Consider the following 15975-nt stretch of genomic DNA (forward strand, 5'->3'; position numbering starts at 1 on the left):
CCAGCACAGTACAACTACTCCTATCCTGTATATACAGGGACACAGCACAGTACAACTACTCCTAACCTGTATATGGAGGGACCCAGCACAGTACAGCTACTCCTAACCTGTATATAGAGGGACACAGCAAAGTACAACTACTCCTAACCTGTATATAGAGGGACACAGCACAGTACAACTACTCCTAACCTGTATATAGAGGGACACGGCACAGTACAACTACTCCTAACCTGTATATAGAGGGACACGGCACAGTACAACTACTCCTAACCTGTATATAGAGGGACCCAGCACAGTACAACTACTCCTAACCTGTATATAGAGGGACACAGCACAGTACAACTACTCCTAACCTGTATATAGAGGGACACAGCACAGTACAACTACTCCTAACCTGTATATAGAGGGACACAGCACAGTACAACTACTCCTAACCTGTATATAGAGGGACCCAGCACAGTACAACTACTCCTAACCTGTATATAGAGGGACCCAGCACAGTACAACTACTCCTAACCTGTATATAGAGGGACACAGCACAGCACAACTACTCCTAACCTGTATATAGAGGGACACAGCACAGTACAACTACTCCTAACCTGTATATACAGGGACACAGCACAGTACAACTACTCCTAACCTGTATATAGAGGGACACAGCACAGTACAACTACTCCTAACCTGTATATAGAGGGACACAGCACAGTACAACTACTCCTAACCTGTATATAGAGGGACACAGCACAGTACAACTACTCCTAACCTGTATATAGAGGGACCCAGCACAGTACAACTACTCCTAACCTGTATATAGAGGGACCCAGCACAGTACAACTACTCCTAACCTGTATATAGAGGGACCCAGCACAGTACAACTACTCCTAACCTGTATATAGAGGGACCCAGCACAGTACAACTACTCCTAACCTGTATATAGAGGGACCCAGCACAGTACAACTACTCCTAACCTGTATATAGAGGGACACAGCACAGTACAACTACTCCTAACCTGTATATAGAGGGACCCAGCACAGTACAACTACTCCTATCCTGTATATACAGGGACACAGCACAGTACAACTACTCCTAACCTGTATATAGAGGGACACAGCACAGTACAACTACTCTTATCCTGTGTATATGCGCACAGCACAGTACTACTAATCCTATCCTGTGTATATGTGCACAGCACATTATTACTAATCCTATCCTGTTTATATAGAAACAGGTTTAGTAGTACTGTGCTATCTTGTTTATATGGCAATAGCGCAGTACAAATACTCTTGCCCTGTATATATATATGGGTACAGCACAGTACTATTAATTCTTTACTGTATATATAGACACAGCATAGTACTGATGCTCCCATCTTGTATATATGGACATAGAACAGTACTACTACGCTTATTCTGTATATATGGACATAATACAGTACTACTACTATTCCATTTATATGGGCATAGCACGGTACTACTACTCCTATCCGGCTTATATGGGCACATCACAGTACTACTACTCCTATCCTGTATATATGGTTAAAGCACAGCACCAATACTTCTATCCTGTATATATGGGCACAGCACAGTACTACTACTCCTATCCTGCTTATATGGACAAAGCGCAGTACTACTACTCCTATCCTGTATATATGGACAAAGCACAGCACCAATACTTCTATCCTGCATATATGGGCACAGCACAGTACTGCCACTCCTATCCTGCATATATAGACATAGCACAGTACTACTACTACTCCTATCCTGTATATATAGACATAGCACAGTACTACTACTACTCCTATCCTGTATATATAGACATAGCACAGTACTACTACTACTCCTATCCCTGTATATATAGACATAGCACAGTACTACTACTACTCCTATCCCTGTATATATAGACATAGCACAGTACTACTACTACTCCTATCCCTGTATATATAGACATAGCACAATACTACTACTACTCCTATCCCTGTATATATAGACATAGCACAATACTACTACTACTCCTATCCTGTATATATAGACATAGCACAGTACTACTACTACTCCTATCCTGTATATATAGACATAGCACAGTACTATTACTACTCCTATCCTGTATATATAGACATAGCACAGTACTACTACTACTCCTATCCTGTATATATAGACATAGCACAGTACTACTACTACTCCTATCCTGTATATATAGACATAGCACAGTACTACTACTACTCCTATCCTGTATATATAGACATAGCACAGTACTACTACTACTCCTATCCCTGTATATATAGACATAGCACAGTACTACTACTACTCCTATCCTGTATATATAGACATAGCACAGTACTACTACTACTCCTATCCTGTATATATAGACATAGCACAGTACTACTACTACTCCTATCCTGTATATATAGACATAGCACAGTACTACTACTACTCCTATCCTGTATATATAGACATAGCACAGTACTACTACTACTCCTATCCTGTATATATAGACATAGCACAGTACTACTACTACTCCTATCCCTGTATATATAGACATAGCACAGTACTACTACTACTCCTATCCCTGTATATATAGACATAGCACAGTACTACTACTACTCCTATCCTGTATATATAGACATAGCACAGTACTACTACTACTCCTATCCTGTATATATAGACATAGCACAGTACTACTACTACTCCTATCCTGTATATATAGACATAGCACAGTACTACTACTACTCCTATCCTGTATATATAGACATAGCACAGTACTACTACTACTCCTATCCTGTATATATAGACATAGCACAGTACTACTACTACTCCTATCCCTGTATATATAGACATAGCACAGTACTACTACTACTCCTATCCCTGTATATATAGACATAGCACAGTACTACTACTACTCCTATCCCTGTATATATAGACATAGCACAGTACTACTACTACTCCTATCCCTGTATATATAGACATAGCACAGTACTACTACTACTCCTATCCTGTATATATAGACATAGCACAGTACTACTACTACTCCTATCCTGTATATATAGACATAGCACAGTACTACTACTACTCCTATCCTGTATATATAGACATAGCACAGTACTACTACTACTCCTATCCTGTATATATAGACATAGCACAGTACTACTACTACTCCTATCCTGTATATATAGACATAGCACAGTACTACTACTACTCCTATCCCTGTATATATAGACATAGCACAGTACTACTACTACTCCTATCCTGTATATATAGACATAGCACAGTACTACTACTACTCCTATCCTGTATATATAGACATAGCACAGTACTACTACTACTCCTATCCTGTATATATAGACATAGCACAGTACTACTACTACTCCTATCCTGTATATATAGACATAGCGCAGTACTACTACTACTCCTATCCTGTATATATAGACATAGCACAGTACTACTACTACTCCTATCCCTGTATATATAGACATAGCGCAGTACTACTACTACTCCTATCCTGTATATATAGACATAGCACAGTACTACTACTACTCCTATCCTGTATATATAGACATAGCACAGTACTACTACTACTCCTATCCTGTATATATAGACATAGCACAGTACTACTACTACTCCTATCCTGTATATATAGACATAGCACAGTACTACTACTACTCCTATCCTGTATATATAGACATAGCACAGTACTACTACTACTCCTATCCTGTATATATAGACATAGCACAGTACTACTACTACTCCTATCCCTGTATATATAGACATAGCACAGTACTACTACTACTCCTATCCTGTATATATAGACATAGCACAGTACTACTACTACTCCTATCCCTGTATATATAGACATAGCACAGTACTACTACTACTCCTATCCTGTATATATAGACATAGCACAGTACTACTACTACTCCTATCCTGTATATATAGACATAGCACAGTACTACTACTACTCCTATCCCTGTATATATAGACATAGCACAGTACTACTACTACTCCTATCCCTGTATATATAGACATAGCACAGTACTACTACTACTCCTATCCTGTATATATAGACATAGCACAGTACTACTACTACTCCTATCCCTGTATATATAGACATAGCACAGTACTACTACTACTCCTATCCCTGTATATATAGACATAGCACAGTACTACTACTACTCCTATCCTGTATATATAGACATAGCACAGTACTACTACTACTCCTATCCTGTAAATATAGACATAGCACAGTACTACTACTACTCCTATCCTGTATATATAGACATAGCACAGTACTACTACTACTCCTATCCCTGTATATATAGACATAGCACAGTACTACTACTACTCCTATCCCTGTATATATAGACATAGCACAGTACTACTACTACTCCTATCCTGTATATATAGACATAGCACAGTACTACTACTACTCCTATCCTGTATATATAGACATAGCACAGTACTACTACTACTCCTATCCTGTATATATAGACATAGCACAGTACTACTACTACTCCTATCCCTGTATATATAGACATAGCACAGTACTACTACTACTCCTATCCTGTATATATAGACATAGCACAGTACTACTACTACTCCTATCCTGTATATATAGACATAGCACAGTACTACTACTACTCCTATCCCTGTATATATAGACATAGCACAGTACTACTACTACTCCTATCCCTGTATATATAGACATAGCACAGTACTACTACTACTCCTATCCCTGTATATATAGACATAGCACAGTACTACTACTACTCCTATCCTGTATATATAGACATAGCACAGTACTACTACTACTCCTATCCTGTATATATAGACATAGCACAGTACTACTACTACTCCTATCCCTGTATATATAGACATAGCACAGTACTACTACTACTCCTATCCCTGTATATATAGACATAGCACAGTACTACTACTACTCCTATCCTGTATATATAGACATAGCACAGTACTACTACTACTCCTATCCCTGTATATATAGACATAGCACAGTACTACTACTACTCCTATCCCTGTATATATAGACATAGCACAGTACTACTACTACTCCTATCCTGTATATATAGACATAGCACAGTACTACTACTACTCCTATCCTGTATATATAGACATAGCACAGTACTACTACTACTCCTATCCTGTATATATAGACATAGCACAGTACTACTACTACTCCTATCCCTGTATATATAGACATAGCACAGTACTACTACTACTCCTATCCCTGTATATATAGACATAGCACAGTACTACTACTACTCCTATCCTGTATATATAGACATAGCACAGTACTACTACTACTCCTATCCTGTATATATAGACATAGCACAGTACTACTACTACTCCTATCCCTGTATATATAGACATAGCACAGTACTACTACTACTCCTATCCCTGTATATATAGACATAGCACAGTACTACTACTACTCCTATCCTGTATATATAGACATAGCACAGTACTACTACTACTCCTATCCTGTATATATAGACATAGCACAGTACTACTACTACTCCTATCCTGTATATATAGACATAGCACAGTACTACTACTACTCCTATCCTGTATATATAGACATAGCACAGTACTACTACTACTCCTATCCTGTATATATAGACATAGCACAGTACTACTACTACTCCTATCCTGTATATATAGACATAGCACAGTACTACTACTACTCCTATCCCTGTATATATAGACATAGCACAGTACTACTACTACTCCTATCCTGTATATATAGACATAGCACAGTACTACTACTACTCCTATCCTGTATATATAGACATAGCACAGTACTACTACTACTCCTATCCCTGTATATATAGACATAGCACAGTACTACTACTACTCCTATCCTGTATATATAGACATAGCACAGTACTACTACTACTCCTATCCTGTATATATAGACATAGCACAGTACTACTACTACTCCTATCCCTGTATATATAGACATAGCACAGTACTACTACTACTCCTATCCCTGTATATATAGACATAGCACAGTACTACTACTACTCCTATCCTGTATATATAGACATAGCACAGTACTACTACTACTCCTATCCTGTATATATAGACATAGCACAGTACTACTACTACTCCTATCCTGTATATATAGACATAGCACAGTACTACTACTACTCCTATCCTGTATATATAGACATAGCACAGTACTACTACTACTCCTATCCCTGTATATATAGACATAGCACAGTACTACTACTACTCCTATCCCTGTATATATAGACATAGCACAGTACTACTACTACTCCTATCCCTGTATATATAGACATAGCACAGTACTACTACTACTCCTATCCCTGTATATATAGACATAGCACAGTACTACTACTACTCCTATCCCTGTATATATAGACATAGCACAGTACTACTACTTCTATTCTCTCTCTCTCTATATATATTGGCCCAGCATAGTACTACTGCGCCTATCATTGATATATGGTTTTCTCTTGTGGTTGGCAGTCTGTAATGTTTGCCTTGATGCCTTGAATGTATTAAAATAGTGTAGTACCGCTAATACAGTGTATACATAAATGCGGTATGTGTTATGGTTACTAATCTTATAATTTATGATAATTTTGGATGAGGCAATTCAGCTTTGTTTCCTTCTGTTAATAATAGCATTAATACGCAGTGCACATCAGTCTAGTGACAGTATAGAGACAGTATAGACCAGTGATGGCGAACCTTTTGGAGACAGAGTGCCCAAGCTACAACCAAAACCTACTTTTATGTCGCAAAGTGCCAACATGACAATTTAATCAGTAACTTATTGTTCACTGCTGTATGACAGGTTATAATCGTATTGGCGTCCAGAGTTCACCAATACAATAGATAGATAATGGAGAAATTTGGATATTAGCCTCCCTCCAGGGGCCCCTGAAGAGGCAGAATCAGGGGACCCAGAGCAGGAGCTCCAATGACAATCCATCTGTATCCACACCTTCCCGCTCCTCCTGTAGTCCTGGCAGCCAAGAATTCACTTTAAAATAGCACTGAGCTTGGCACGTCTTGGGTTGTATTGTATCACAGGAGAAAGCCTCGAGTCCTAGCTGGCAAACTCTGTGTTGGGGTGAAGGCCTGGGTGCCCACAGAAAGGGCTCCGAGTGCCACCTCTGGCACCCGTGCCATAGGTTCGCCACCACTGGTATAGACAGTGTAGCGGTATACCCTACGTACTGTACTTATCACTGAAGAAAAACCCATTACCTTTAGTTTTCTGTCGAAGCCATGCATGGACTCGATCAGTAATCCGGGGTTATGCTCTCCAAGCGGGAATGGATAGTCACTACCCAGCATGACCTTGTTCTGAAAAAATATTGTAAGAATTTATATATAGATACAGTACATATCAGTATAACACTAAAGACCCCCCTCCTAAAAACTGCACCCAGATAGAAATTTCTGATTGTTGCAAAACTTTTTATGCAGTTATGTCTCAGGCAGATATAAGTGATTGCAGGTCTGGTCTGTGAGACAATGGGGACCTTGGCACCGGAGGTTATATAAGATCTATAAAGCGGCTCTCAGGGGCTACTTTTGGGTAATGTACCTCTTGGCATAAGATCGCTGGTTATACCTCTGTGATTCATTTTACGCCCATTTCCGGTCTCCACTGCTGCGTTACTGTAGGGTAGAACTGCACTACAACCTTATGCCTGAAGCAGGAGATGAGATCCAGGTCCCATGTTACTTACCTCTCCTATGATTTCTACAAGGAGCTCTAATGCCCGGGGATCATGGACCAAAGAGTCAGTGTAGAAGTTACCCAGGTACTTCCGAGGGGGCACTGTATTGTGAATGGCGCAGAGATCGGGGCGCACATTAAATCCGTGATTAATGCGACCAATGGTGAATGGGAATGCCCCGCCTACAAATACAGAAATGTGCTGATAGGGTTAATACAAGATAAGTGTTACCCAGATCACCTAAGATCACAAAAGCTGTGTACTTGTGTCTGCTGTCTGCTGCATTATATACCTACTACTATACATACTGTATATATATACCTACTACTATACATACTGTATATATACACCTACTACTATACATACTGTATATACATCTACTACTATACATACTGTATATATACACCTACTACTATACATACTGTATATACCTACTACTATACATACTGTATATATACACCTACTACTATACATACTGTATATACACCTACTACTATACATACTGTATATACATCTACTACTATACATACTGTATATATACACCTACTACTATACATACTGTATATATACACCTACTACTATACATACTGTATATAGATACTACTATACATACTGTATATATACACCTACTACTATACATACTGTATATACACCTACTACTATACATACTGTATATACCTACTACTATACATACTGTATATATATACCTACTACTATACATACTGTATATATACACCTACTACTATACATGCTGTGTATACACCTACTACTATACATACTGTATATACATCTACTACTGTACATACTGTATATACATCTACTACTATACATACTGTATATATACACCTACTACTGTACATACTGTATATACATCTACTACTATACATACTGTATATATACACCTACTACTATACATACTGTATATATACACCTACTACTATACATACTGTATATACATCTACTACTATACATACTGTATATATACACCTACTACTATACATACTGTATATATACACCTACTACTATACATACTGTATATACACCTACTACTATACATACTGTATATACATCTACTACTACCCTGTTTCCCCTAAAATAGGACATCCCCCGAAAATAAGACCTAGTACAATTTTATTCAGGCTCAGAAATATAAGGCCTCCCCTGAAAATAAGACCTAGCGACAGTCATTGCTACAGCTCCCCTCACACCATACATTAGTATTAGTAAATCTTTCAGAAGGTTGTGACATGAGGAATAATTCATGGAAGTAAATCCCCGGCTGTTGTGCTGCAAATGTGATACCAGCAGCTACCAGGATAAGAAGGGTAATTTATGGAAAGTGCTTTTACTAAACATGAGAGACTGGGGCCAATGATTCTAATAGAAATGGAGTCACAAGAAAGACAGCAGGAAATTCAGAGTTTGGAGAGTCATAAGGATGTTAGAGAGGTAGATTTTTTTGTTCACCTATAAATGTAAATTCTTGTTCATGGAAAAATAAGAATCCCCTGAAAATAAGACCTAGTGCATCTATAGGGACAAAAACAGGGTATACATACTGTATATATACACCTACTACTATACATACTGTATATACACCTACTACTATACATACTGTATATACCTACTACTATACATACTGTATATACCTACTACTATACATACTGTATATATATACCTACTACTATACATACTGTATATATACACCTACTACTATACATACTGTGTATATACACCTACTACTATACATACTGTATATACCTACTACTATACATACTGTATATATACACCTACTACTATACATACTGTATATACCTACTACTATACATACTGTATATATACACCTACTAATATACATACTGTATATATACACCTACTACTATACATACTGTATATACCTACTACTATACATACTGTATATACCTACTACTATACATACTGTATATACACCTACTACTATACATACTGTATATACCTACTACTATACATACTGTATATATATACCTACTACTATACATACTGTATATACACCTACTACTATACATACTGTATATACATCTACTACTATACATACTGTATATATACACCTACTACTATACATACTGTATATATATACCTACTACTATACATACTGTATATACACCTACTACTATACATACTGTATATACATCTACTACTATACATACTGTATATATACACCTACTACTGTATATACACCTACTACTATACATACTGTATATACCTACTACTATACATACTGTATATATATACCTACTACTATACATACTGTATATATACACCTACTACTATACATACTGTGTATATACACCTACTACTATACATACTGTATATACCTACTACTATACATACTGTATATATACACCTACTACTATACATACTGTATATACCTACTACTATACATACTGTATATATACACCTACTACTATACATACTGTATATATACACCTACTACTATACATACTGTATATATACACCTACTAATATACATACTGTATATATACACCTACTACTATACATACTGTATATACCTACTACTATACATACTGTATATACCTACTACTATACATACTGTATATACACCTACTACTATACATACTGTATATATACACCTACTACTATACATACTGTATATACACCTACTACTTTACATACTGTATATATACACCTACTACTATACATACTGTATATATACACCTACTACTATACATACTGTGTATATACACCTACTACTATACATACTGTATATACCTACTACTATACATACTGTATATATACACCTACTACTATACATACTGTATATACCTACTACTATACATACTGTATATACACCTACTAATATACATACTGTATATATACACCTACTACTATACATACTGTATATACCTACTACTATACATACTGTATATACACCTACTAATATACATACTGTATATATACACCTACTACTATACATAATGTATATACACCTACTACTATACATACTGTGTATATACACCTACTACTATACATACTGTATATACCTACTACTATACATACTGTATATATACACCTACTACTATACATACTGTATATACACCTACTACTATACATACTGTATATATACACCTACTACTATACATACTGTATATACACCTACTACTATACATACTGTATATATACACCTACTACTATACATACTGTATATACACCTACTACTATACATACTGTATATACACCTACTACTATACATACTGTGTATATACACCTACTACTATACATACTGTATATACCTACATACTGTATATATACACCTACTACTATACATACTGTATATACACCTACTACTATACATACTGTATATATACACCTACTACTATACGTACTGTATATACACCTACTACTATACATACTGTATATATACACCTACTACTATACATACTGTATATACACCTACTACTATACATACTGTATATACACCTACTACTATACATACTGTATATATACACCTACTACTATACATACTGTATATACCTACTACTATACATACTGTATATATACACCTAATACTAAACATACTGTATATACACCTACTACTATACATACTGTATATATACACCTACTATTATACATACTGTATATACCTACTACTATACATACTGTATATACACCTACTACTATACATACTGTATATACCTACTACTATACATACTGTATATACACCTACTACTATACATACTGTATATATACACCTACTACTATACATACTGTATATACACCTACTACTATACATACTGTATATACTGTGAGACACTGAAGGGGTTAACTGTGGATGGGCGGTATGTTTCCCCTAGGTTTTGCTATTATGCGAGGCCTGAGTGCTGAGGTTGTGTTGTCCAGCACCTTGGACACAGGTGATGGGAACAGCCCAATCAGCCCACATAAAGCCGCTCAGCAGAGCTGAAAGTGTTGTTTCTCTGGAAGGAGGCTGGAGAGCACGCAGCCCTGACCTCTGTGCCTGAAACAGCGAAAGTGTTTTGTTAGTGGTGAGTCAGAGATATTATTTTGTTTTTTATGCCTGAATGTGAAGGCTGTTTTATTTTGTTCCTGCTGAAATAAAGGCAGGCGAGACCTGTTTTGGACTGTACTTTGGTGTCACTGTCGTGAACTGCATCACAGCACCCCGCTACCACGGTCTCTACTGGGCCAAATCTCCCACATATGGTGCTTCGGATTGCGGGCAGTTCAAAAGACACACACCTGAAAGGCTCGCTACATCCTGCAACATTGCATGGCCTGGGTGAAAGCAGCAGACAAATTGCAGGATAAAGCCAAGATGGAGGACTTTATTAAATACCTGCAAGAGGAGTCCAGGGCTAATCGGCAGCAGCAGCAGGAAGAGTCCCAGGCTAATCGGCAGCTGCAGCAAGCCATGCTCCAGCAGCAGGAGGAGAGGTCCCGCCAGCAGCAAGCCATGTTCCAGCAGCAGGAGGAGAGGTCCCGCCAGCAGCAGGAGGAGAGGTCCCGCCAACAGCAAGCCATGTTCCAGCAGCAGGAGGAGAGGTCCCGCCAGCAGCAAGCCATGTTCCAGCTGCAGGAGGAGAGGTCCCGCCAGCAGCAAGCCATGTTCCAGCTGCAGGAGGAGAGGTCCCGCCAGCAGCAAGCCATGTTCCAGCTGCAGGAGGAGAGGTCCCGCCAGCAGCAGGAAGAGTCCCGAGCCATGTTCCAGCTGATGATGGAAAAGTTTTCCGGCATTATGGCAGCACCACAAGCGATGACTACTGAGGGGTCCCATACTGGTTTGCAAGGGTACCCGGTTGTCCAGCGTTCCGCACGGGCTGCAGTACAAAAGGCTTTACAAAAAATGACGGCGACCGACGACGTGGAGGTGTATCTCACTGTGTTCGAGCGAGTAGCTGAGCGAGAGGAGTTACCAGCTGAGCAGTGGGCAGATGTCCTGGCACCGTTCCTGACGGGCGAAGCGCAGAAGGCTTACTACGACTTGAGTGAAACGGAGGCCCGTGAGTACCCCCAGCTAAAGGCGGAGGTTCTGGCTCGTCTTGGGGTCACCGTTCAAGTTCGTTCCAGCCGGGTCCACCAGTGGGCTTACTCAGAAAAACTACCCCCATGCTCCCAAATGCATGACCTGATCCATCTAGTCCGGAAGTGGCTACAACCAGAGGACTGCACCCCAGCACAGATGGTAGAGAGAGTGGTTCTTGACAAGTTCACCCGTTCTCTGCCCTCTCGGCTCCAGCGATGGGTTGGACAGGCCGGTCCCACAAATGCTGAGGAACTCGTGTCCCTAGTAGAGAGATATCGGGCTACGGAGGATCTTCTACTTACCTCTCCCACACGAAGCAGTGCCAGTGACAAGGTCACTAAACCATCTGGCAAGACTACTACTGCGGAAAAGGGGAGACAGGTCAGGTTGGGAGGGGGTTCATTGGGGGGCGTGGATACCCAGAAACCCAGTGAGGCTCGTGACAGAGGTCATAGCCGTATCCAGTGCTGGCGATGCCATGAAATGGGCCATATTGCTGCCAACTGTCCACTGTCAGTGGAGCCAATGGACTGCAACCAGACCCGGCGAGTGTCACTGTTTGCCCGGCCGGTTCTGGCAGCCGAGTCGGTCACGGATGCAGAACCCCAAGTGTGTATGGTCACAATCGGGGGTCACACAGTGGAAGCCTACTACTATACATACTGTATATACCTACTACTATACATACTGTATATACACCTACTACTATACATACTGTATATATACACCTACTACTATACATACTGTATATACACCTACTACTATACATACTGTATATACTGTGAGACACTGAAGGGGTTAACTGTGGATGGGCGGTATGTTTCCCCTAGGTTTTGCTATTATGCGAGGCCTGAGTGCTGAGGTTGTGTTGTCCAGCACCTTGGACACAGGTGATGGGAACAGCCCAATCAGCCCACATAAAGCCGCTCAGCAGAGCTGAAAGTGTTGTTTCTCTGGAAGGAGGCTGGAGAGCACGCAGCCCTGACCTCTGTGCCTGAAACAGCGAAAGTGTTTTGTTAGTGGTGAGTCAGAGAACCATTGTATAGTTAGCACCCTGACGGGTAGGATATTATTTTGTTTTTTATGCCTGAATGTGAAGGCTGTTTTATTTTGTTCCTGCTGAAATAAAGGCAGGCGAGACCTGTTTTGGACTGTACTTTGGTGTCACTGTCGTGAACTGCATCACAGCACCCCGCTACCACGGTCTCTACTGGGCCAAATCTCCCACATATGGTGCTTCGGATTGCGGGCAGTTCAAAAGACACACACCTGAAAGGCTCGCTACATTCTGCAACATTGCATGGCCTGGGTGAAAGCAGCAGACAAATTGCAGGATAAAGCCAAGATGGAGGACTTTATTAAATACCTGCAAGAGGAGTCCAGGGCTAATCGGCAGCAGCAGCAGGAAGAGTCCCAGGCTAATCGGCAGCTGCAGCAAGCCATGCTCCAGCAGCAGGAGGAGAGGTCCCGCCAGCAGCAAGCCATGTTCCAGCAGCAGGAGGAGAGGTCCCGCCAGCAGCAAGCCATGTTCCAGCAGCAGGAGGAGAGGTCCCGCCAGCAGCAGGAGGAGAGGTCCCGCCAACAGCAAGCCATGTTCCAGCAGCAGGAGGAGAGGTCCCGCCAGCAGCAAGCCATGTTCCAGCTGCAGGAGGAGAGGTCCCGCCAGCAGCAAGCCATGTTCCAGCAGCAGGAGGAGAGGTCCCGCCAGCAGCAGGAGGAGAGGTCCCGCCAACAGCAAGCCATGTTCCAGCAGCAGGAGGAGAGGTCCCGCCAACAGCAAGCCATGTTCCAGCAGCAGGAGGAGAGGTCCCGCCAGCAGCAAGCCATGTTCCAGCTGCAGGAGGAGAGGTCCCGCCAGCAGCAGGAAGAGTCCCGAGCCATGTTCCAGCTGATGATGGAAAAGTTTTCCGGCATTATGGCAGCACCACAAGCGATGACTACTGAGGGGTCCCATACTGGTTTGCAAGGGTACCCGGTTGTCCAGCGTTCCGCACGGGCTGCAGTACAAAAGGCTTTACAAAAAATGACGGCGACCGACGACGTGGAGGTGTATCTCACTGTGTTCGAGCGAGTAGCTGAGCGAGAGGAGTTACCAGCTGAGCAGTGGGCAGATGTCCTGGCACCGTTCCTGACGGGCGAAGCGCAGAAGGCTTACTACGACTTGAGTGAAACGGAGGCCCGTGAGTACCCCCAGCTAAAGGCGGAGGTTCTGGCTCGTCTTGGGGTCACCGTTCAAGTTCGTTCCAGCCGGGTCCACCAGTGGGCTTACTCAGAAAAACTACCCCCATGCTCCCAAATGCATGACCTGATCCATCTAGTCCGGAAGTGGCTACAACCAGAGGACTGCACCCCAGCACAGATGGTAGAGAGAGTGGTTCTTGACAAGTTCACCCGTTCTCTGCCCTCTCGGCTCCAGCGATGGGTTGGACAGGCCGGTCCCACAAATGCTGAGGAACTCGTGTCCCTAGTAGAGAGATATCGGGCTACGGAGGATCTTCTACTTACCTCTCCCACACGAAGCAGTGGCAGTGACAAGGTCACTAAACCATCTGGCAAGACTACTACTGCGGAAAAGGGGAGACAGGTCAGGTTGGGAGGGGGTTCATTGGGGGGCGTGGATACCCAGAAACCCAGTGAGGCTCGTGACAGAGGTCATAGCCGTATCCAGTGCTGGCGATGCCATGAAATGGGCCATATTGCTGCCAACTGTCCACTGTCAGTGGAGCCAATGAACTGCAACCAGACCCGGCGAGTGTCACTGTTTGCCCGGCCGGTTCTGGCAGCCGAGTCGGTCACGGATGCAGAACCCCAAGTGTGTATGGTCACAATCGGGGGTCACACAGTGGAAGCCTTGCTAGACTCAGGGAGTCTGGTCACCCTGGTGCGGGGAACTTTGGTTGATCCTGGACTATACAGTGGGCGGAAAGTGGGAGTGTTGTGTATACATGGGGACACTCGCGAATATCCCACTGCTGTCATCAACCTACATACACCTTGTGGTACTATTTCCCATGAAGTGGGGGTGGTGGGGACCCTGTTTCATGAGGCTATTATCGGCAGAGACTTACCGGTGTTTTGGGACCTTTGGAGACGAAGACCCACCTCAGGTGCTGTTGCAGATAATGGACATCAGGTATGCCCGGCCTTGGCCCCTGAACCCTTTGAGGCCGATGTACCCACACCAGCAGTAGGGGTGACCCCATGTGAT

General features: G+C 41.4%; 1 protein-coding gene across 2 annotated transcripts in view; it reads right to left on the bottom strand.

Annotated features, from left to right (window-relative positions):
• Window positions 1-15975, bottom strand: part of ACMSD (aminocarboxymuconate semialdehyde decarboxylase) — a 59550-nt gene that overhangs the window by 3829 nt on the left and 39746 nt on the right. For both annotated transcript variants that reach the window (XM_072120330.1, XM_072120329.1), the window contains 2 exons: window positions 7736-7908; window positions 7248-7346 (listed from right to left, as the gene is read on the bottom strand). In XM_072120330.1, coding sequence (XP_071976431.1) covers window positions 7248-7346; window positions 7736-7908 — 272 coding nt within the window. The remainder of the gene's footprint in view (window positions 1-7247; window positions 7347-7735; window positions 7909-15975) is intronic.

Source organism: Engystomops pustulosus, chromosome 8 (genome assembly GCF_040894005.1).
Source record: "Engystomops pustulosus chromosome 8, aEngPut4.maternal, whole genome shotgun sequence".
Taxonomy (NCBI): domain Eukaryota; kingdom Metazoa; phylum Chordata; class Amphibia; order Anura; family Leptodactylidae; genus Engystomops; species Engystomops pustulosus.